This window comes from Macaca thibetana, chromosome 2, assembly GCF_024542745.1.
Source record: "Macaca thibetana thibetana isolate TM-01 chromosome 2, ASM2454274v1, whole genome shotgun sequence".
Taxonomy (NCBI): domain Eukaryota; kingdom Metazoa; phylum Chordata; class Mammalia; order Primates; family Cercopithecidae; genus Macaca; species Macaca thibetana.
The window spans coordinates 14,484,534-14,508,685 of record NC_065579.1 but is presented as its reverse complement, the minus strand read 5'-3'; the positions used below and the strand labels follow the sequence as shown (position 1 = coordinate 14,508,685).

General features: G+C 36.0%; 1 protein-coding gene across 40 annotated transcripts in view; it reads right to left on the bottom strand.

Annotated features, from left to right (window-relative positions):
• CLASP2 (cytoplasmic linker associated protein 2) overlaps positions 1-24,152 on the bottom strand; it is a 222,363-nt gene that overhangs the window by 157,715 nt on the left and 40,496 nt on the right. For 27 of the 40 annotated variants that reach the window (XM_050779319.1, XM_050779320.1, XM_050779327.1 and 24 more), the window contains exon 7: positions 15,405-15,475. In XM_050779319.1, coding sequence (XP_050635276.1) covers positions 15,405-15,475 — 71 coding nt within the window. Of the gene's footprint in view, positions 1-10,980; positions 11,776-15,404; positions 15,476-24,152 lie in introns of those variants that run through there. The other 13 variants (XM_050779353.1, XM_050779358.1, XM_050779363.1 and 10 more) reach the window with 1 other exon arrangement.

Genomic DNA, 24,152 nt, shown 5'->3' with positions numbered 1-24,152 from the left:
GAAAAAGCATTACTAGAGATAGAGATGTTTAACAATGAGAAAGAGGTTATTCCATGGGAAAAAAAAATCAGAACCCTGAATATTTATGTACCCAGTAACACAGCTTCAAATATATAAAACAAAAACTGAACTAAAAAGAAAAATAAATAAATCTATAAACATAGGAAGAAATAAAATTTTACCCACTTCCAATAAGGTTATAGATTTTTTTTACTATTGGCTAAAAGAATCCATAAAACGAATTCATTATCATTAGCCCTAAAACTTAAAATTTGTTAAACATTTGTAAAGGGTTATAAATATTCTGGGCTTAAATTTTTTTCTAAATAACTATGAAATATCAAAACAAGTCTCGATTATTTTCTTCCTAGCAGCTATCACTTACTGAAATAACAGACACTGATTTTTATATGTGGATTGGAAGCTTCTTAAGGAGCAGAAACTTTGTCTTGTTTATGCTGCAACCCCATTACCTAGAACAGTCTAGGAATAATCGTCACAGCCAACTAACTCTTCCTGCTGCTTACCTTGTCCCTTAAAGTTTATTCTCAACATGGCATCCTGGGTTGAACAAAGTCCTATCACACCACTGTTCAAATCCTCCTGTAACTACATAAAAAGGTCTACCAGAACTCTAAGATCTTAATTGTCACGCAGGTCTCTCCAACCTTATCTCCTACTTCTTTCTCTCTAATCCCCCCCACCAGCCTAGCCTCCCTCTAATGATTCATGGCAGAGCCTTTGCACTTGCTCCTTCTGCCTAGAATGCTTTTTTCATCCACATCCATACTGTTCACTTACCATCTTCATGTCTTTATTCATCTGTTGCCTTCTCAATGAAGTTTTCTCTGGATACTAAAATCACAAACTTCCCAATACCCTGGTACTCTGATGTATCCCTGCCTGTGTTGTTTTTTCCTAGCACTTATCATCTATATATTTTATTTATTTTGCTTATCTGTGTCCTGCTACTGAAATATATGAGCTATAGGATTACAAACTTTTGTCAGCTTTGCCCCTGTTATATCTTCAACATGTGGAACAATATCTAGAATGGCACACATTTCACAGTATGGAGACTTTCAGTCTCCAGTGAAAGCATTACTAAGTTATTTAAAGCAATATTACAAATGCAAATAATGATACACACTAAATAATGTAAATATTTTATACATAATAAAAGCAATAAATATTTTGTAATATAGTAAAAAATACAAGGATAAAACCAGTACAGTGGAGCTAGTTCTATTCTGAAGGCCTTGTGGGGCAAAGGGAACAGAATTCAAAACCCACATTAGGTGCAGTGTCTAACAGAGGACTCTTCCCCAAAAAGCTGGTATACCAAACAACTATACCCTCGAGGTTAAAGTAAATCACAAATAAGATCTTAATTTTCCTATGGTCAATTCCTTTCAAGCTCTTCTTGAAAGAGAATAACAGAGAAGTGAATCAAATAGAGTGCTTCATTAAGGTCAACTGCTTGGGCGGTCCAGACACCCAAGACCTTAAACTCTGTGGGCTCAGACAGGTAGTACTTCCAACCAACAGCCAAACAAAATGCAAACTTTCCCTGGGAAGTGTCTGGCCTCAAATTATTCCCACAAATAATTTCCCAAAAGGCACCAGGTACAACAGGAATCAAGAAACCATGAGCCAAGAACAATATAAAAAGAAAGACAGTAAGAAAAGACCCACTTAAAATCCTAGAGTTATCGGACATGGACTATGCAATAACTAAGCAAACTTGACTTTGGGAATTGAAAAATTATTAAAAGTGACATAGATTTTTAAAATAACCAAATGCAATTTCTACAAATAAAAATATAGTAACTGAAATTTAAATTCAGTGGGCAGGCATAACAGTAGCTTAGACACAACTCAAAGGATCATTAGTGAATTGAAAGACAAATCAGAACATATTATTTAGGATACATATAGTAGGTGCTATAATACTGAATAAACAAAAGAAGAATCAAACACAAAAAGCAAACTACAAATTATGATTATGTTGACACTTTTGTTCTTGCTCCAAAGTTTCAAAAAGAGAGTGGTATGGTTGGGTGCAGAAACTGAACAAGATAAGCATATTAAAATATATTGAAGGATAGAAATTATTAAAGTGAGCAGGCTGCAGTGGTTTTCTATATAATGGAGATGGGAAAGAAGGAAAGAAATGGAGAAAAGGAAGAAATAGAAATAGAGAAGGAAGAGATGGAAATGAAGGAGGAAGAGATGGAAATGGAGGAGGCAGGAGAGGGAGATGAGATGAAATACAGGAGGAGGAAATGGAGAACAATGGAAGAGATGGAGGGGAAGAGGAGGTGGATGGAGGGGAAGAGGAAGTGGATGGAGGAAGCGATTAAAATAGAGCAGGAAAAAGAGGAGGAAGAGACTGAAGGAAAGAAGGAGTAGAAGAAGGGAGAAGGGGAGAAGGAAAAAGAAGACCAAGTTAAGATAAGGTTTTGCCTTTTGTTGCCTCAAGTAACACTTGGAAACTGTCCCCAGCAAGCACTGAAACACTATAGGCCCACAATGACGTATCTGCATGCCTGAAAGTCAAAAAGCTCTGAAAACCCAGCTTTTGTCTTTTAAACTCATTTGGTAGCATAAAACTGATCTGAACTCAGCTTATGACAAAACATGATGTGAACTGACACGAAGCTATTTATGTGTATTCTACTCAGTATGAACTCACATACATTTAATGGCAAAAACATGGCTGGGCGTGGTGGCTCACGTCTGTAATCCCAGCACTTTGGGAGGCCAAGGTGGGTGGATCATTTGAAGCCAGCAGTTTGAGACCAGCCTGGCCAACATGGCGAAACATCATCTCTACAAAAAACACAAAAATTAGCCAGTTGTGGTGGTGCATGCCTGTAATCCCAGCTACCTGGGAGGCTGAGGCAGGAGAATCCCTTGAACCCAGGAGGCAGAGGCTGCAGTGAGCCAAGATCGCGCCACTGCACTTCAGCCTGGGCAACAGAGTGAGATCCTGTCTCAAAAAAAAAAAAAAAAAAAAAAAAAAAAAAAAAACCCAAAAAACATTAATGTGCTTGATTTATAGGGTACTGCCCCAAGCCCAGCAGAAACAGTTACATAATGCACGGGGTATGACCTTGTTAATTTTCTAAAATCTAATACATTCCGAATTCCAAAACACAAGTGGACCCCAAGGTTTCAGATAAGGGTCTGTGAATTTATATTAATCATGCCTTGTCCCTTTTTTTCTTTTTCTCACTTCAGGAAAGCCATGTATTGAAATGGCTTTCTAAACTTTCCACCTCACTTTTTTCTTTTTTTTTTTTTTTTGAGACAGAGTTTTGTTATTGTCACACAGGCTGGAGTGCAATGGTGTGATCTTGGCTCACTGCAACCTCTGCCTCCCAGATTCAAGCGATTCTACTGCTTCAGCCTCCTAAGTAGGTGGGATTACAGGCATGCACCACCACACCCAGCTAATTCTGTCTTTTTAATAGAGATGGGGTTTCACCATGTTGGCCAGGCTGGTTTCAAACTCCTGACCTCAGATGATCTGCCCGCCTTGGCCTCCCAAAGTGCTGGGATTACAGGCATGAGCCACCACACCCGGCCTCCACTTCACTTTTATGGGTACATGTATTCCAAAACCCGAAACTTCTGCTTCTCAAATTCATATAAAAGATGAAAAACTGCTCCATTTTACATGGCAAATAAAAGAGCAAGCCAAAATTTATACCACATCTCATAGAAAAAAAAAATACATCTTGTGTGAATTTTCTTCAGCGAAACAAACAGTTCAGTAAGAAGAACCCCCAACACCATGAATTTTCATGCATAAAATATGCTCCGATTCACATTAAGTAGTTTCTTATACCAAAGTTCCTCTTTTCCCTTGAAGTTGTATCCTTCCTTATTCTAATTAAAACAATGAACAACAAGACGTGGGATTTCTAAACTGTTTTACACCCTTGCATATCCAGCAGTGACTATGGTTATATCTAACAGCTAAATTACAAACTGAGATTAGGAAACAATAATCCCTATAAACTATTATACCACAGATGCCTCGGAAAACTCAAATTTCAGCTGTCTACACTTTCCACACTGTGCTTTTGCAATGGGAAGCTCTCCTTGGCTTTTCTCTAATCTCACAGGTACCTCAAGCTAAGTCTCTTCTGCTGGCTGTTCTTTCTCTACCCAACAATTAAATGTTGAATATTCTCCTTTTCTCCAGACTACACACTCTCTAAATGACCTCATTTATTCTCAATGGTTTTAAATACCTTCTATATGCTGACAGCTCTCAAATGTTTGTCTCTAGCCTAGACCATCTCTGAGTTCCAGACCTATACATCCAATTGCCTACTAGATATCCACCCCCATGGGTATCTCCAAGTCACTCTAATTTCATATAGATACGTAACACCAACATCATCCAAAACTGATCTCCCCAAGTCTTCCCCAATCCCAGTAAATAACGTCACCATCTATTCAGCTGCTCAAGCTCATAATGTTGTAACCCACCTCAAGTTTTCCTTTGACCCACAGAGATCATCTACCAACAGTTCTCGTGCTTAAATCCACCTATTTCTCTTTACCTCTGCTGCCACTCCTAATCTAAGGCCACACCAGTATTGTCTTTGCCTATATTACTACCACAGTCTATTAACTGGTCTCCTTGCTTCTATTTTTGACTTCCTTCCAAATCACAAAGTAGACAATATAATCCTCTAAAAAAGCAATTGGGATCAATGCCTGCCAAAATCACTAAATGAAAGGCTGAGGGGGAACTGTATAAAGGATGGATCAGGCTGGTAACACCTAAACTCACAGTTCAATATTAGCATCACAAAGAAAGACAATCAGACAGTGTATGCCTTCTGACAGAAATCCAAAATATCACACATGAGACTTGATTCTGATCAAGTCATTAGAAAAATTTTCAATTTTGAGGAAATACAGGAGATAAACATTAAAAAGCAGAAATATAAAAGCACCATACAACACAATAAAAAATCTAGTGTGCAGGAAGAATATTTAACACATTTTTTTCTTCAATAAATAAATGGTGGCCGGGCGCGGTGGCTCAAGCCTGTAATCCCAGCACTTTGGGAGGCCGAGATGGGCGGATCACGAGGTCAGGAGATCGAGACCATGCTGGCTAACACGGTGAAACCCCATCTCTACTAAAAAAATACAAAAAATTAGCCGGGCGAGGTGGCGGGTGCCTGTAGTCCCAGCTACTCGGGAGGCTGAGGCAGGAGAATGGCGTGAACCCAGGAGGCGGAGCTTGCAGTGAGCTGAGATCCGGCCACTGCACTCCAGCCTGGGCGACAGAGCGAGACTCCGTCTCAAAAATAAATAAATAAATAAATAAATGGCAAGAGGAGAAAAAAGTGAGATAAATCCTATAGATGAATAGAGCCTTAAGAGGTACCTCAACCAATTGCAATGGTAAACCTTCTTCAAACACTGATTCAAAACAAACTGTAAAAAGATGTTTATAAAACAATTGAGAAAATGTGAACATATTATTTGACACTAAGGGTTAAACTTTTGGTGTGACAATGGTATTGTAACTGTCTTTCTAAAAGACACTTTATTTGATATACATGATGAGTACCATGTGCACATATACACACATCTCAGTCCAGCAGAATACTATGGCTGGGAAAAGATAGGGTAGGGATATAGATGAATAAATACTAGTCATGTATTGATAATTTCTTGAAACTGGATGATGAGTAGTAATGGAAGTTCATTATAATACTCTCTATTTCTGGGTATGTTTGAAATGCTTCATTAAAAAATTATAATAATTTTAATCACTTTACTCCCTTGTTTAAAATCCTGCAGTGGCATCCCAATAAAATAACTCAAAAAGGTAAAGAAAATGAGATGAAGGTGGAATATGTGAAATCAGCATCTAAAAGATTACAATGAATTCTTAAAAGATGCAAATAAAAAGAATGCACATTCCTTTTGCTCTGAACTGTCAAAAAAAAAAAAAAGAAAAAAAAAAAGAACGAACAGCTACTGAAGAATAACACCATTAACACCACAGTAAAGCCACAACTTGTGATTCTCAGAAGCTAAAATAACAGAGAAGTGACTATTTCTAAGCCAGAAAGTACAGGGATGAGCACAAGGAGCAACAGAAAATCTATGGAATGGTTTTATTAAACTCTTTCTCATTCCCGATTCAGGGAGCACAACATTTTACACACAAATGTGCACATGCGTGCACACACACACAGGATTTTGTGGAAATGGAACCATGGAAAAAGGAAAAAGCAAGTTCTTAGACACATTTAAACTTTTGTTTGTCAAAGTTAAAATTTAATAGAAGGATTGGGTAAGAAAGTCAAGGATATCTCCCAGAATATAGGATAAGAGAAAGACATAAAACTGGAAAGTGAAGACAAAACATAAAAGACGGAAGATCAACCCAGAAAGTTCAATATCTGAATAATAGGTAAGAAAAGACTAAACTAATAAAGGGGAAAACTTACGAAAAAATAATAGGAGAAAGCTTCCCACAGCTAAAGAAAATCACAAGCTTTCAGAAGTAAAAGAATCAAATAGTAAAAATTTAAAACATCTTCAATTTAAACTAAAATGAAAAACTTTAGTAAAATTATTAGAAATTGAAAATTCAAGCACTTCAAAAATAAGACAATTGGCTATATTGTAATATTCACATGAAGATGCAGTATTCTCAGTAGCACAACCTTAGTTAACTATTTATTTATAAGAAAGTCAGTTCTATACAAAGCGGAATAGAGGCCAAGATATTTGATAAAGTATCTTGAAATTTCTAGGTAGATATAACTGACTAGTTAAAAATATATTTGAAGACTTTTGCCCTTTTATTTAAATGGGGTCCTTTAAAAATTCAAGACTTTGAACAGTCCAATGAAGTAAAGAGACAATCACAATTTAAACCATTATTTGGTGTTAATGAAATTAAATAACACATGCCCTAATGGCCATAATATCAAATGCCATAATGGCCATAATATCAAACTAAATAACAAATGAGGCTCAGAATAAGGTTTACTTAGAACCTTTACAAAATTTAGTCATTTCAAGTACTTAAATTTTCAAGACAGTTTAGAGTATTGCAGCTGTAAGAACATCAATTGTACTATTCTATATGTACAAAGAAAATATGTAAACCTTTTCTTGAAGATTCAAGTTTATTAGCAACACCAGGTTTGAGGATATGTTACTATTGGTGCCCAACACCCTGGATCCAAGGGGTTAAATGAGACTGCCTTAGAAGGATACTATTTATTCAAAGGTAAAGTATATGCACTTAGATGCCCTTAACACAGACCTAAAACACAGGATGGTTGTACAACACCTTCAACAGCTACAGCAGGAAGGTACTATAGGGTGGCTTTATTTTAGTCATTGTCTTTTTTCAATCTTAGTGCCTGCTACTTACTGCCTGTATTACTGCTAATGCCCAGTCTTCTGTCCCTTGTAATTTACTTTTTCACCTTACAGACTTCTTTTCCCTCTATCAATGTTCCTACAAGAAAAGTTAGCCTTCCTGCCAGTAAGTCAAATGGTTGCTTTCTGTCATTAATTTAAATTACCCAGTCCTAGTGTATCACAAAGAATATTCAACAGCATAGAAGAGAGATCTATTTAGTATTAATTTCTTGTTATTATCCTATAAACAATTGTAGATCAAGTTATATATATATACACACACACACACCAAGTTATATATATATGTGTGTGTGTGTGTATATATATACACCAAGCTATAGATATGTATACAAATCAAGTTATATATATGTGTGTGTGTATATATATATACACCAAGTTATATATTAGTTCGATGCAGTCCCAGAAGGCTGGTCTCTAGAAAGTCATGGTTATATCATCGCTTGTACATACATTTTTAAAAACTCATTTTTGGAATAATAGATTGTGTTGAAATGTTAAAAGTTTAGAAACAATCTATTTACAACAAAACCTTACTTCTTTCCAGCCACTCTGCAGCATAACAACAAAAGGCCAAATTCCTCTTGCCTGCTTTTTGAGGCAGACTGCAGGGCTCAGCACCACATAATAATCCTACAGGTTTTTAACTCTATCTGGTTTGACTGACCAGAGCTACTGCATGATTATATGACTGCTTGGTTTAATACTCATGGGTAAGGGTGAGGACAACTAAATTGAAAAGCCCCCCAAACCCGCCCCCTATTCTTAAGTGAAAGCCATTATAGTGCTTCACAAATCCAAGTTTGCCTAGAAATAAAACTGCTAATGAAATCTTTCACGTGGTCTTGAAGTTAAGCTTACATCACATATTCAATAGATAATAGATTAATAACTGGAATATATAAAAAGCAAGTATAAACAAACAACAACCAAAAAGTTGGCTACGATGCTGAAAGGCATCTACCGAAAAGGAAATATAAATAACCAAACATATGAAGATGATCAATCTTATCAGAAAGCACAGATGTTTATACAGGGTGAGATATTTTTCAACCATCTGACAGGCAAATTTTAATAATAACCAGAACTGAAAAGAATGTAGGACAGCAGGCACTACTGGTGGGAGTGTATGTGTGGCTTTAGCCTCTTTTGGAGCAAATTAGCTATACCTAACACAATTCTAAAATGAATGAAAACTTTGATTCAGAAATTCCACATCCAGACTATTTTAAGAAATATATATGTGTGTGTGTATACACAAACACATGTGGTTTGTACAAAGGTGCTTATTTCAGAACCATTTAGAAAAATTATATATAGTAAATAAATTTCCATAGAAGACAAAATGGTTATAATATGTCCATACTATAGAATATTACAAACCGTTTAAAAAAATGATGCAGAATAACACAATGGTATTTTTTAAAAAGCTCCATCCCATACTGAGTAAACACAGCAAATGGCAAAATTACATTCAGAATGGTATCATTTATGTAAACACAGTCAAAGCAAAACCATATACTTTGATACTTAGTATGTACGTAAAGGCACAGTAACAGGTAGAAAAAGACATGCTCCATATTAATAAAAGTGTTCTCCTCTGTTTATACCTGGGATCAGGTCTTGAAGGTGGTTTTGAAGGGATTTTTGCTTTATTTTCATTGTTTGAATTTTGAAAGGGCAATGACATTGTATATTAAGTTCATAATTAAAATAAACAAAAAACATCAGGTAGGGGCACTATAATCCATTTGTTTTATATGTTCCTGTTTTATATGTTTACATGACTCTGGTATAGTGTATGTGCATTGGATGTGACAAAGACTAATATGCAGGAGTATATATCAAACTGTTAACAACTATATAAATTCCAAGACAGCCTATTCTATATACATATCTTTATTGTTTAAATTTTTTATAAAGGTATACATTTTTATAGAAGAGAATTAGCTGAAATGTTATCCTCTCATCTTCGTCAGAGGTTACTTTTTAAAAAAATAATCAATATATTCCTAAACAGTCCAAATGTTATGTATTATCTAAAAAAAGAAAAACAAAGTAAACATAAAACTATAACCATTGAACCTAAAATGTTTAAGAAAGAAAATAAAATCTGGATATGGCCTACACCAAATGCAACATTTAGAGTTATCTACAAATTAGGTTTTTTTTTTTTTAAAAAAAGGGAGAAACTTGGCAATGCCCTTAAGTATATGAGAACTTATTTGTTAATCCTGCTTTTGTCTTAAAAATTGATAGTTGAAAAACTGTTTTCTCATTTATTTCCATAAGATCATATAAAATGGTTACATAAATTCTTTGAATAAATCATGACGATATGCCAAACCAAATTTTCTATCAGATTTCCATTTAAATGTACATTAATAGTTTAAATGACTGTCTACCAATACCATCATTTTGATACATTTGTATCCTATCCCTTATAGCCCCTAGGGGAATGACTTTTTAGAAGAGTTCACTACATACATAGTCAAAGAAGGCTGAAACCACTAAGAGTTAAAACCTCCAGATAAGGACCAGTCTTCCTTAAGAACCTAGCAAAAAAACACTCAAAACATTTTTGAGGAACCTCAGATTTCCCTTCATACATATCTGTGATGTTGATGTGATTATAAAGTATATCTCTAGGCCTCATAACAGAAAAAGGTGTAACGGAAAAAGAAAAAAAGCTCAAGTATTAGGTGTTATAATGGAAAATATCAAATGCACATTTGGGACCCTAGATTTGGTTCTGGTTTGCTTTCTGTGCCTGGATCTGGGACATATTGTCTCAGCAGGTCTCAGTTTCCCAATCTGTAAGATGGAAATACCAAAATACTCTGAACACTTCATAGAGTTGTTCATACCTGAGGAGTTAATATATATCAAGTATACAAAAGTGCTTTGGAGAACTATTAGGCATTATAGAAATAATGTGTTTTTAAAATTATTCTTACCAAACTGAAACACTGGCAAAAATCTATTTTTAATCAAATTACACCTTGTGCATCTTAAAAGGTTAAATATTTTCTAGAAAAGTGTTTACTAGGGACACTGACAATTAACAATCATATGAATTAAAATAATGCCCATAGCAAGCCATTTTGCTTCCTTAAATATTTTACTTCCACATAATTCTACTTGTATCAAATATAACAGGAAGGATATCAAGCTAGCTAGTCAAATCCTCCTGCCAAAATCTGTCATTCCTCCAAAGGCAGTGTTCTTCCTCTAAGCTTCTGCACATATTCCACGCTTCTTCGAATATCCCTTCGTATCTACCACCAAGACTGAAGCTTGCTTGGGTTACAAGGTAAATTGTCACCTTATACTTGCCAGATCCCACACAGATACATCAAGTAAAAAAAGACGTCAAATGACATGCACACACATGCATAAATGCACACACAAGTGTACACACACACAAACACACAAGTGTCCTTCATTCTTTAGGGAGAAATGTATTTCTTACACAGCAAATGATCGTCACCTTAAAAGGAAGTGTATAACACAAGCAAAAGAAGAAAAATAAATCTTACTCACCATCTCCCATAGCCATTAGATGGTCCAGGGAGCTCTCTCAAATCAAGAGGTCAAATAGCACAGCAAATAAGTACAGCCCAGTGCCTGCGCCACTGGGCTCGGCCTGCAGCCTGCAGACACCCGGAGCACTGTGTGACCCAGGCCTCGCTGCAGCTCTGCACCGCAATAGCCAACAGCTGCTACTCCACTTCAAAATAAAAGTCTGGGGTCTTGCTGAAAACCCTCGTTTATTTAGCAGAGCCTAGAAGGACTTGATTAAGATTATTCTTTAGCTGCACATATGCTGTTGGATACAGGTTATGATGTTTCTCCTTGTACTGGCTGTCTGAAATTTAATCTAAGAAAAGCTCTGAGAGCCAATAAATGCCATCCCGCTGGGGGACTTTTAATGCAATCATCAAAACACAAGGCATGTGTTCAGCAATCATTTTCTGCTTCCCTAAAGATATCCATGTAATCAGTAGCAATCACATGATCTGATGGATTAACTGATTTGCGCCTTTTTAAAAAGGTTTTCATCCGTTTGTCGTTACCTTTTAATATTTACAACAGAAGACAGCTAGAAGTGCACAAACAGGAATAGCCCAGTTTCCATGATTAACTGCTCTCATTATGCAGGAAGCATTTCTGGCTGCCGTAAACAAATCACGTCAAAGGCAGCCCATCAAAGGCTGCTCTGTGTGCGGACAGCAGGGCCACACGGAACAAAGCTTGCTTCTGGTGGAGACAGAACCTAGCCAATGCGCAGCTGCAGGGGCGCAGAGCACCCTCTATCCAAGCTGCAGAACCATCAGCACATTGTCAAGCTCTGAAGGAAGGTCCTGGAGCTCATGGTCACAAACAGATACATTTTAAAAATCAACCAAAGAAAAGAGCTGCTTTGCTTTTCACTAAAGGGTATGTTATAAAAACATACAAAACTAGATTGGAAGTTATCTTATTGACTCATAGAAGCCAAATATTAAGGTAATTTCAAAGCCTCATTTCCAGGCTTTATTTTATTGCCAGCCTCCAAGAACAATTCTTTTCCTAGCAACTGTTTCCAACAGAGAAGCCAGAAAATACTTTACAAGGACTGCATGGCCAAGACTGTATTAGGTCCTACACACACACTCGACAAATAATAATTATGCATAGTTTTTTTCACGGTGAAAGAGAAAAGGATTTGCAATTACAGCCACCAACACTGTTAGTGTTTACATCCTTGGTTTGTGCAGGAGACTGTCTGGAAAGCTCCATAACGACACGACAGTCTGCCATAATCGCAGGGGACCTCCAACTTTCAGTCTTTTCTTTCCTACAGGGCTGGTGTTCCCTCCTTCTAGTCACAATCTGACAGATTTTAAGTCCGGTTTTCTTCTAATAGCAGAGCTAATTCTACTGCACTTAGGGACTCTGCCTAACTTTTAAATGACAAATTGAGTTCAAAAAACCATCAAATACTCTATAGCTCACTTATGACTGTTCAGATGACAACTGTTAGCTATAAAAAAGTTGTAGCACCTTTACAACAAATCCTTTGGCTTCTGGTATTTAGTAAAATGATTTTTTCATCATAAAACACTCTAAATCAATATGCTGTAAGATATGTGATGTTTCATTATTATGGTTTCAGGCAAAGACACACCAAAAAATTTTGTTTACCATAATAGTTTCTGGTCACAGAATATCAAGTGGAACAAATTTGAATTGCATGCTATGTTTGGACCCAAAATAATTTATTTTGCATAAATAACACCAAGTGAGGGAGAGAAAAGGTAGTATCTTCAACAGCTCTTTGTGTGCATGAACTATTTCCACAAGATTTCATGCTGAGCTTTTACTCTCTCCTAAAATGTTTTCTGTTTCTATCACTTTATTTACAGTTTTAGTTTTAGTGTGCAATAAAAATGAATCAACAAAGGCCTGAAAATTTTGTGGGGAAAAATTGTGCAGAAATAAAGAAGAAGTTGAATTAAACTCCATGATATTACTTTACGTACAACTTCCCTTCAAATTGTTACTTATAAAAATTTGTTTTCAGTATTCAATTGATATATTTTTCTACCTGGGAAAACAACTCAAGTATCATGGGCTAGGATAAAACACACCATAATTTTTCTCATCAATACTGCTGAAAATAATATTTTCATCTAATGGTCTTTCACTTGGCACAGGGTATTTATGAATAATTTAAACTCATTAAACAAGGCGTAGTTATATTTCCTCCATTACCAACTGTAACCACATTGTATATACTTGTTTATGATCTATCTCTATCACTAGATTACAGGTTCCTTAAGGGGAGAAATTTCATTATCTTCTTCCTGTTGTGACATGATCTAATTTACATTTTAAGAAGATCCCTATGATTTCTCAGTAGCAAATGGATTCCTGGGGGCAAACATGGAACAGAAGTCTACAGAAGTAGTCCAGGCAAAAGCTAAAGGAGATTTAGAGAGGATATTAGCAGTGGAGATAGAAAAAATAAACAAATTTGGAATATGTTAGTATTTCAGAAGTAGAAATGTTTGATCAGTTAGAATAGGAAATCAAGTCAGGTTTCTAGCTTGAGCTGATGATGGTGCCACTGACTAAAATGGCTAATACTGGAGAAGGAACAGATCTGAGGGGCAAGAAAAGATAACAGGTTTCATTTTTGGACATAGTAAGTTGAAATGCCTATTAGGCAGCCAAATGGGAATGTCATCAAGGCCACAGGCTACTAAGTCTAGACCTAACCCAAAGGAGAGATGAATGATGGCTGGAACTACATATTGGGAATCATTAGCAAAGAGTTATCATGTAAAGCCTTTGGGCCGGGTTGGATCACTAAGAAAGAGAATAAAAACAGGGAAGAGGAGGCCTGGGCCCTGGGATTTTCCAACATGATAAATAGGTTTCCTTCTTCTAGCATCTTCTTGTTGATTAATTCATTAAGGAATTTTTCAATAACAGCATATTATCATCAAAAACATTATGACCAATATAGACTTTAACTTTCACATTTGACCATAGTTGCAATATTCAGACTGTAATTGTCAATGCAAACAATCTTTGAAGTCTTCTTCTTCAAAAAAAATAAACGCCAGAGACTAACTCTGAACCTCCCTGTTTATGGAGTGATAAACAATAGAAAAAGGAATGGGAACTAAAGAATAAGAAACAAAAAAGCTCTATTTTGAAGGTAACAGAAATAATGTCACAAAATACAAGAATAACAGTGCTTTCGAAATAAACCACACCCAAACAATGAATACCTCAGATTTTAAAAGTATTCTACTTTTTTTTCCTTAGAGTTGTAACTACTTAGTCTGAAATACACGAACGATCATGTTATGAAAACACACAAGTTCAAGGATCTTGTCTAATCTCTTCCTACTGTTTCTGGTTTCTTTAGAAATTGACAGAGGTAACTGCTAGAAAAATAAGGAGAAGGTACTTATAAAACACTTTCTATTCAGAGAAGTGAAGTGAGAATCTTCTGGCATTCAAGGTGAGGACTGGTAGCACTGAAGTCAATTTATGCTTCTGGAACTATGTTTAGATGTGGGTAAACACATTCTTTCTAACACTCACTTACTCCTTCTGACTTCCTGTAACACATCCTCAGTCTTGGTTTAACCCAAAGAACAGTAACTAAATTTTATGAGTAACTAGTTTTCCTATTATTTGACTATAAATTCACACACCAAATTTTTACTCCAACATCATTTATATTACTAAATTAACCACACTCTCTTTAATATGAAACTACTAGGTGGAAAAACAACCTATATTATCTTTGGAAACAGAATACATTTGTTACATATATGGCTAATTAATATTTAAAGTCTCAAGTGTAAGCAAATGCTACCCAACAAAGCTAATCATAATTTATCAACTTTACAAAAAGGAGAGGAACCACAAAAATCAAGTCAATACCAGATATTAACTCCAAACATCCCTGAATTCCAACTTGGTCTCATTCTACTTAAGAAGCCCAAGGTGATTATGCTAGTGAAGTTCCTGTGTATGAGTCTCTTGATCAGTATCATCCCAGATAGTCTATATACAGAACCCATCAACCCCACAATTTCTGTTAAAGACAACTAAATAAAACAATTATTCTAGGTATAAAAACACATTTTATGCATAGAAAATGGAGGGCACGAAGGTCATCATACCTCGACCCAGAAGACACAAAATATAAGGCAGTATCACCAAAAAAAAAAAAAAAAAAAGAACAGTATCATTTTACACAACTGACCCACTATTAAATTTTCACTCACTCCAAAAGAATCAGAGGATGGATAATTGTCAGCAGGATGTAAATATTTTGTTATTATATCTCAACTAAGTTTTCAGGCCACAAAATCAACTCTTTTGAACCAGTAATATACATTTTAGTGCCTAAAACTTTGCTAAATAGTCTTAGAAATATTTGAGAGCTTAATTACTCTTACCTTTGCAGACACTCAAAATCATACCGCCTGAACTTTGCACTTCATCAAATTTGGCAAATATCATTTCTAATCTGGGAATAAAGAATAAATTGTGTTTGTTTGATTTTTTTTAACATATAGATAAAATAGAAACAATTTCTTTCACCATTCCCTTAGAAAAAACAATTGTACGGATTCAGCTAGTTTTCTATACAACTCTCTTTCACAATTAAATCACTGAAAAAAGACACAAAACCCATCTCTCTTCAGTTGAAAGAAGTCAAATATAGCTAGGACTACATATTTGCAGGTATGTTTGTGAAAAGACAATTTTTACACAAAGCAGTTTCTCATGTTTCATCATAAAATCAATTCTCCAAATCCATCAAAAATATTCTAGTTTCAACCTCATAAGAAGTCTACTCAGTCACCAAGACATCTTTTAAAGGCACATAAAAATCATGCCAAAGTAACTTAAGGCAAACAAAAACAACAAAATATCAAATATCAAAAACTAAAGAGATGGCTAATGTCACTGATAATCCAATGCTTTCCCTGTTTCACATGACTATTTTCATACAACACCAATTCCACTGGTGCTTCTAATTTTATATTCAGGATAATTACTTTCTGCACTTCTGCTATCACTTTTCTTAGTTAAAAATGTGTTTATTACAAAAGTGATGTACATTCATTATAGAAGAAAATTAGGAAATATAAACAGGAACAAAGAAAAAAACCACATTTCTATCATTCACAGAATATATTAACTGTATCCTTTCTGATACTTTTATATTCATATACAAATTTCCTTCAGAGTGAAATGGGATAACACTGATAGCCCTTTTTTTTTGTTTGCTTTTCTTTCCCTTTCCAATATATTGTGCTATGACTCATTCTTAAATTTGTGACTTAGAGAACTGGGGAAGGGAGGAGGGTCACTGTCATATTGCCTTTAGTTGCCAAATGTTCTTCACTGACTTACCCATATATATCTGTCACAATTTCATTTCCTAAAACCTTACTTAAGCCTTGGTCCTCATTGTGGTCATTTCTTACCAGTAAATTAAAGATACAGGTACTTTTTGAAATAAATCATTGGCTTATTTCAGTAAGGACTAACTAAAAAAATTTTTTAGTTGAAATCTCCTCTAAGAATTCATTATAATAGGATTTCTAAACCTTAACATCACCTCCTACTTCCAGTAAATTCAACAAATACAACTATTTACATATCTGAAAGCATTTCACTTCAAAGACACAGGTCTCTTTATCCTACAGAGTAGTATATTCTGGAGGGTTGGACAGACACCAAGCAGGTTGCCCACACACAATAGGTGGACATGAGATAGAAGGAAGCATTGGAATTGGAGGCTGGAACCTCAGAAAGGAGGCCGGGCATGGTGGCTCATGCCTATAATCCCAGCACTTTGGGAGGCCAACCAGGCAGATCACCTGAGCTCAGGAGTTCAAGACTAGCCTGGCCAACATGGCAAATCACATATCCCTAGTAAAAATACAAAAATCAGCTGGGTGTGGTGGCACATATCTACAGTACCAGCTACTAGGGAGGCTGAGGCACAAGAATCACTTGAACCTGGGAGACGCAAGTTGCAGTGAGCCAAGATCCTGACACTGCAAACTCCAGCCTGGGTGATGGAGCAAGATTTTGTCTCAGAAAAAAAAAAAAAAAGGAAAGAAAGGAGAGGATTTAGGAGTGCTGTCTGAGAAAAAGCAGAACAAGACATGAAGGGGCTTAACATTTGGCTATAGAATAGAAGAACAGGAGTAGAAAATTTAGGACAGAAAGCTGAGAAGTGGGCTGGCAAGGAATTAAGGTAAGGCAGGTAACACATGGAGACAGGAATCTAGATGTAAGCAGCTTTAGTGGAAGAGGGGTCAAATGAAATAGTAGGCAAATATAGTAAGAATATGGGAGAAAGGAGGGGAGGGGAAAGGAAGAAGGGGTCAGAGTAGAAGGTATCACCCAAAGGTCTTTTGGGACTGGGTTGGGCTAAGATAGACACAGAGAGGAGATGATTACCTCACAGCATTAACCTTGCTGCCAGTTCTTCAGTAACTCTATACACTCTTCCTATGACTGTTGTACTCTCCTCAGTCACTCTTTCCTTCTAATGCTTCTCACTTTACCAACTTTCAAGTAAAATTAACATCTGACTTTTGTTTATTTATTAAAAATATTTTAGTCACCTGTTCAAAACTTTATAAAGGATAAGTTCATAACTTATCTTTAAAGCAAACAAAACAACAAACACAGTATAATTTTCTACGTGGCCCTCACAGAATCCCTCCAACCCCATCATTAAACTCTATACACTTATTTTAGAAAAACAAACGCATTTATAATAGATGATTATTGTACATATAATTTGGTGAAAAAAGGAAGAAACAAACAATTTAAGAGCAGAACGAACAGTCTAAGATATTTTAAGTAATTCAGGGGAAGAAATTAGGAAATTCAATGGAAGAAAAATACAACAGAGACTGGATTGTCCAAAAGATTATAAACACAATTTAGGAGGCCTACAAAGCTCTAGGAAGGTTCTGACTTAGGATAAGGATAGGGGCCAGTAAAGCATTAGAAGGTTCTGACTCATAGGGTATGGAGGACATAACTAGGAAAGTAACTCTAACCAAAGTCCAGACTTAAAAGTTTAGAATAAGAATAATAAATCCCAAGTATAACATGAAAGAGACAATTAGGTATCTCAGACTTTATCTTTTTAAAATAACAGTATTATTGAGATAGAATTCAATACCACAAACTTCGCCTCTTTAAAGTGTACAATAAAATGATTTTTAGTATATCTGCAGAGTTGTGCAACCAAATAATCCATTTTAGAACATTTTCATCACCCCAAAAAATAACCACATACCCATTAGCAATCCTTCCCCATTTACCCTGATCTCTCCAGTCCTAGGCAAACACTAATCTACTTCCTTTCCCTAAAGATTATATCTAGCCTATGAGTTGCCATATCTGGCCATTTCATATAAATGGAATTATACAATATGTGGCCTTTTGTGACTGGCTTCTTTCATGAATGTTTTCAAGGTTGATGCATGATGTATCAGTCATCCCTGTTATGACCAAATAATATTCCATTGTATGGATTTACTACATTTTGTTTATCCATTCACCAAGTAATGGACATATATAGATGTGGGGTATCTCTATTTTTTGGCTATTACAAATAATGTTGTTATGAACACCTGTGTGTAGGTTTTTGTGAGGAATGTTTTCATATCACTTGCATATATGGCTAGGAATGGAATTACTAGGTTATAGATAATTCTATGTTTGACATTTTGAGGAATTACAAACTGTTTCCAAAGTTGCCGCACAACTTTACATTCCCAATAGCAATGTATGAGGGTTCCAATTGCTCTACACCCTCATCAATACTTGTTATTGTCTATCAATTTTTATTTGTCTATCATTGTTTATTTTAGTCATCCTGGGGGTGTATAATAGTTTTGATCTGTATTTTCCTCATGGTTAAATGGTGTTAAACATCTTTTTATGTGCTATTGCCATCTGTATACTCTTTTTGAAGAAATTCAAATATTTTGTCTGTTTTAAAAATTGGGTTATCTGTCCTTTTACTATTGAGTTGTAAAGAGCCCTTTATAATAGTCAAGATACGTGTCTTATATTTGATTTCGGCCAGGTACAATGGCTCATGCCTGTAATCCCAGCACTTTGGGAGGCCGAGGCAGGAGGATCACTTGAGGTCAAAGGTTCAAGACCAGCCTGGTCAACATGGTGAAACCCCATCGGTACTGAAAACACAAAACGTGGCCGGGTATGGTTGTGTCCACCTATAATCCCAGCTACTCAGGAGGCTGAGGTAGGAGAATTGCTTGAAGGGAGGTGGAGGTTGCAGTGAGCCCGAGATCGTGTCACTGCACTCCAGCCTGGGTGACAGAGTGAGACTATCAAAAATTTAAAAATTGATTTGCAAGTATTTACTCCCATAATATGGGTTTTCTTTTACTTTCTTGATGGCATTCCTTGAAGCATAAGTTTTTAATTTTGGTGATATCCAATTTATCTATTTTTTCCATTGGTTGCTTGTGTTTTGGTGTTGTATCTAAGAAACCATTGCCTAGTGCTTTCTAAGAGTTTTATTATTTTGGCTCTTACATTTGGTTCTATAATCCATTTTGAGTTAATTTTTGGGTGTGGAGTGAGGAAGAGTTGCAAATTCATTCTTTTGCACGGGGATATCCAGTTTATAAAGCACCATTGTTGAAAAGACCATTCTTTCCTGCCCTACTGAATGGTCTTGGCATCTTTGACAAAAATCAACAGACCAAAAATACAAGTTTACTTCAGTATAGTTCCAATGATCTATATCTAGTGTTATGCTAGGACCATACTATCAGAACTTACCTTTTAAAATATATTTAATAGAAAAAAATTGTTTAATTTTTTATTATTTTTATTATTTTAAAACTATTTGACTTCACCGGGCGCAGTGGTCCACACCTGTAATCCCAGCACTTTGGGAGGCTGAGGCGGGCAAATCACAAGGTCAGGAGTTCGAGACCAGCCTGGCCAACATAATGAAACCCCATCTCTACTAAAAGTACAAAAAATTAGCCAGGTGTTGTGGCAGGGGCCTGTAATCCCAACCACTTGGGAAGCTGGGGCAGGAGAATCGCTTGAACCCAGGAGGCGAAGGCTGCAGTGAGCTGAGATCATGCCATTGCACTCCGGCTCCGGTGACAGTGCGAGACTCCAACTCAAAAAAAAAAAAAAAAACAACAACAAAAAAAACACTATTTGACTTAATGTCTTTATGAACCATACTTAAGTTTAGTTGTTTTAACAAAGAAGAATGGTTCTGATAAAAATTTAAGAGTGGGCAAAAACAAACTTTAACCTTAGCAGGCTATATCAAACAGAAAATTTGGAAACCATAAAGGGAGTTATATTTGAGAATCAAAACTATCCCTTCTAAAAATTAAAGTTAGAATTCGATCACCATAACAAAAGAGTACTTGTTTCAAATGAATGTAATATTCAGTATAAACTCTTGGGAATATATGGTAGTGGAAAAAGGGAAATAGTGGAACAATAGTCTGAAGAAAGGTGTAAACCAAAATTAATCTATGCTTTAACTTACAAAAGTTTAAGAACTGTTTAATATGTGTTGTTATTTTGAGGATTCGAAATACTACCTATAAAATAATGAGGCCATAGGCATCAAGAATAGAAAACACTCTGCGTGTTTGAAAAGCAAAGCTCAGGTACCCACACAGAGTCCTTCTCCATTGCCTACTACCTGCTAAAGAAGCATCACCAGGAAGAATGACACAAGCATAGCATGGAAGAAAGAACAATGGACTGGGTGTCAGGAAGCCATCAACCTCCTACTGACTAGCTGTCGCTGCTCTGGGTCTCAGAGTCTTCATCTGCCAAGTGACTACCGACTTAGAGGAGGGAGGAATGGTAAGAACGGCTAGGGGTAATAAGTCATTGGCCTATTTCAGTAAGACCATTAAAGTATTAGCTACTTGCATATGATAAAACCCCTATGAGGTTAATTCTGATGAGAAGAAACTCAAATAAAGAGTTTCCTCTAACAAGTAACATTACTAACAAAAGATATAAATCAAGAAGAAAGGAAAATTATAGGTCAATGTCATTTTGAGCATAGATGCAAAAATTCTAAGCACATATATGCATACTTAATTTATAACAAAATAAGAAACGAAGAAAGATGTTTTCAAAAAGCAGTGCTGAGTCAAGTGAGTATCCACATGAAAAATTTTTTGACCTGAAGTCTTTAATCATTGTATTTGCCAAAAAACAAACAAACACACAAATCCAAGTGGATTATAGATCTAAATGTGAATAAAACTTTCAAGACAATTACATACAAGAATGTCTTCATACATTAGGGTAAGCAAAGATTTCATAAACGGGGCACAGAAATTTCTACTCATAAAGAAAATGACTAAGAACTACTTTAAAGGCCGGGCGCGGTGGCTCAAGCCTGTAATCCCAGCACTTTGGGAGGCCGAGACGGGCGGATCACGAGGTCAGGAGATCGAGACCATCCTGGCTAACACAGTGAAACCCCGTCTCTACTAAAAAATACAAAAAACTAGCCGGGCGAGGTGGCGGGCGCCTGTAGTCCCAGCTACTTGGGAGGCTGAGGCAGGAGAATAGCGTGAACCCGGGAGGCGGAGCTTGCAGTGAGCTGAGATCTGGCCACTGCACTCCAGCCTGGGCAGCAGAGCAAGACTCCGTCTCAAAAAAAAAAAAAAAAAAAAAAAAGAACTACTTTAAAATTAAGAATTTATGTACATCAAAAGGTATCACCAAGAAAGTACAAAAGCTAGTCACAGAGAGAGAGAAGGTACTTGAAGCATACAGCGTTGACAATGGCTTGTGCACAGAACATATAAAAAAGTTCTACAAATCAAGTTTTTAAAAAGAGAACTCAATTTAAAAAAAAAAGGGCAAGAGGCCTGAAAAGAACACTACAAAAGACATCCAAATGGCTGATAAACAGATTAAATCGTGCTCCTCTCTATTTGTAATCAGAAAAATCCATGTTACGACCACAATGAAACACCACACCCATTAAGAACCTAAAATTAGTAAAAATAAGCCTAACAATACAAAATATTGGTGAATATGTAGAATAATGGAAACTTGCAACAGTACCAGTGAGAATATAAATGGAATACAACCACTCTGGAAAACTGTCCATATCAACTAAATGTGAACATCACCTCTGACGTAGCAATTCTACTCTAAGATATATTCCACAAGAATGAATTAGTATGTACACCAAAAAGCATATACGAGAAAGTTATTAGCAGCCATACTCATAAAAACCGTAAACGAAAAATAATGCAAATGTCCATCTTCAGTTTTGAATTCATAAAGTATAGTCTATTCATACAATGGAAAACGATAAGGCTATCAAAATGAACAACTGTAGCTGGATCCAACAACCCAACACACACACACACACACACACACACACACACACACGTAAAAAACATAATTTTTAACAGAAAGAAGGCAGACACAAAGAAGTATATGATTCTATTAATATAAAATTCAGAAACAGTCAAAACTAAACTATGGTGTTAGAAGTCAGGATTGTGGTTACTTTCAGGAAGAGAAGAGGTAAACATTTAAAAGGATTTGAAGTGGCTTCTGGGATGTTGTAATGTTCTACTTCATCTGTGTGGTGGATACTTGCATGGACTCACTTTGTTATAATTCATAGATTTGTATACTAATGATTTGTGCACTTTTCTGTATGGAGTTCCTACCAGAATAAACATTTAAAATATTTTTTTAAAAAGTAATTCCCCCCTCTGATTTCCATATGTAAGAAGCTTGGAAAGTTGCTACTCTGCCCTAACAACAAGTAAAAAGTTAAACAAACTAAAAAATCGACAACTCTTCTTACATTTGTAAGAAAAGGGAGGTCACAGGGCAAACAGCTGCACCAAAAATTAAGAGATGGAGAGATGAAAACAGAGAATCACAACTTACCAGAGCATAACCCATCAGTAGAAACCTCTGTGACTCTGTGAAAACCAGTGTCAGAGTAGGAAAACCTGACCTGTAGTTAACAAATTGCTGGAGGCTCAGAGTGGACAACTCTTGAGAGTCAAAAACTCCAGGGGACCCAGTCATCGTGGTGCAGAGGGAGACCACACTTCTTGAGTTTTACCTCCAAGAGTTCAACTTGGTTTTCAGAGTGAGTATCAGTGCAAAATCCTATCATGTTTCCAGCAGGGAGAACCGAAAAAGAACCAATTTGAAATATGTGAGTATTCTGTTCTCCTTAACAATGTCTGACCTTAAGTGAAACTATTTAATTAGACTTAACCTGCTGGGGTTTTATCAGAGCCTAACTGACCTAGGAAAATACCCGTCTCCTGCTGCTCTAGTTCTCCAAGTGGAGAAATGGAAATCCCGAACTCCAGTCTACTATACTCTTCCATACCAAAAAAAGGGAAATACATGATTCCCGCCCACTCTAGCTAGCCATCCTGTCCCACCTAAGTGAGGGGACAGCGGGAAATATTTAACGAACATTTATGAAGTTCACAATCCAGAGGCACAGGCTCACTAAAACAGACCTACTCATAGGACTATAGAACACTTCCTCTACCCCATACCTTACCAACACATTACTAAAGGCCTGTTTCAAGTAGTTCCTTTTACCTGTCACATCATGTTCAACTATTAAAAAAAAAATTACATGGCATTATGAAAGACAAAAAAAAAAAAAAAAACAGAGAGCAAGTATCAGAACCAGACCCAGATATGGAAGGTATGTTGGAATTACCAGACCAGGAATTTTTTTTTAAACTATGATTAATATGCTAAGGGTGCCAAAGAATGAGGTAGACAGCATGCCAAAAAGGAAAAAAAAAAAAAAAAGAAAATAGAAAATAGTGGGTAAGAGAGAAAGAAATTCTAACAAAGTACCAAAAAAATAAAAATAAAAAAGCTGGAGATCAAAAACTTAACAAAATTAAAGAATGTCCTTATTGGGCTTATTACTAGACTGCACACTGCTGTATCTCTGAGCTTGAAGAAATCTCAATAGAATTCTCCAAAACTGAAAAAGCAAGGAAAAAAGAGATTGGAAAACAAAACAGAAGCGACTATCCAAAAACTGTGGGGCATCTATAAAAGGTGTAATATACATGTTAATGGGGATAATAGAACAAGAAAGACAGAACAGAAAAAGTATTTGAAAA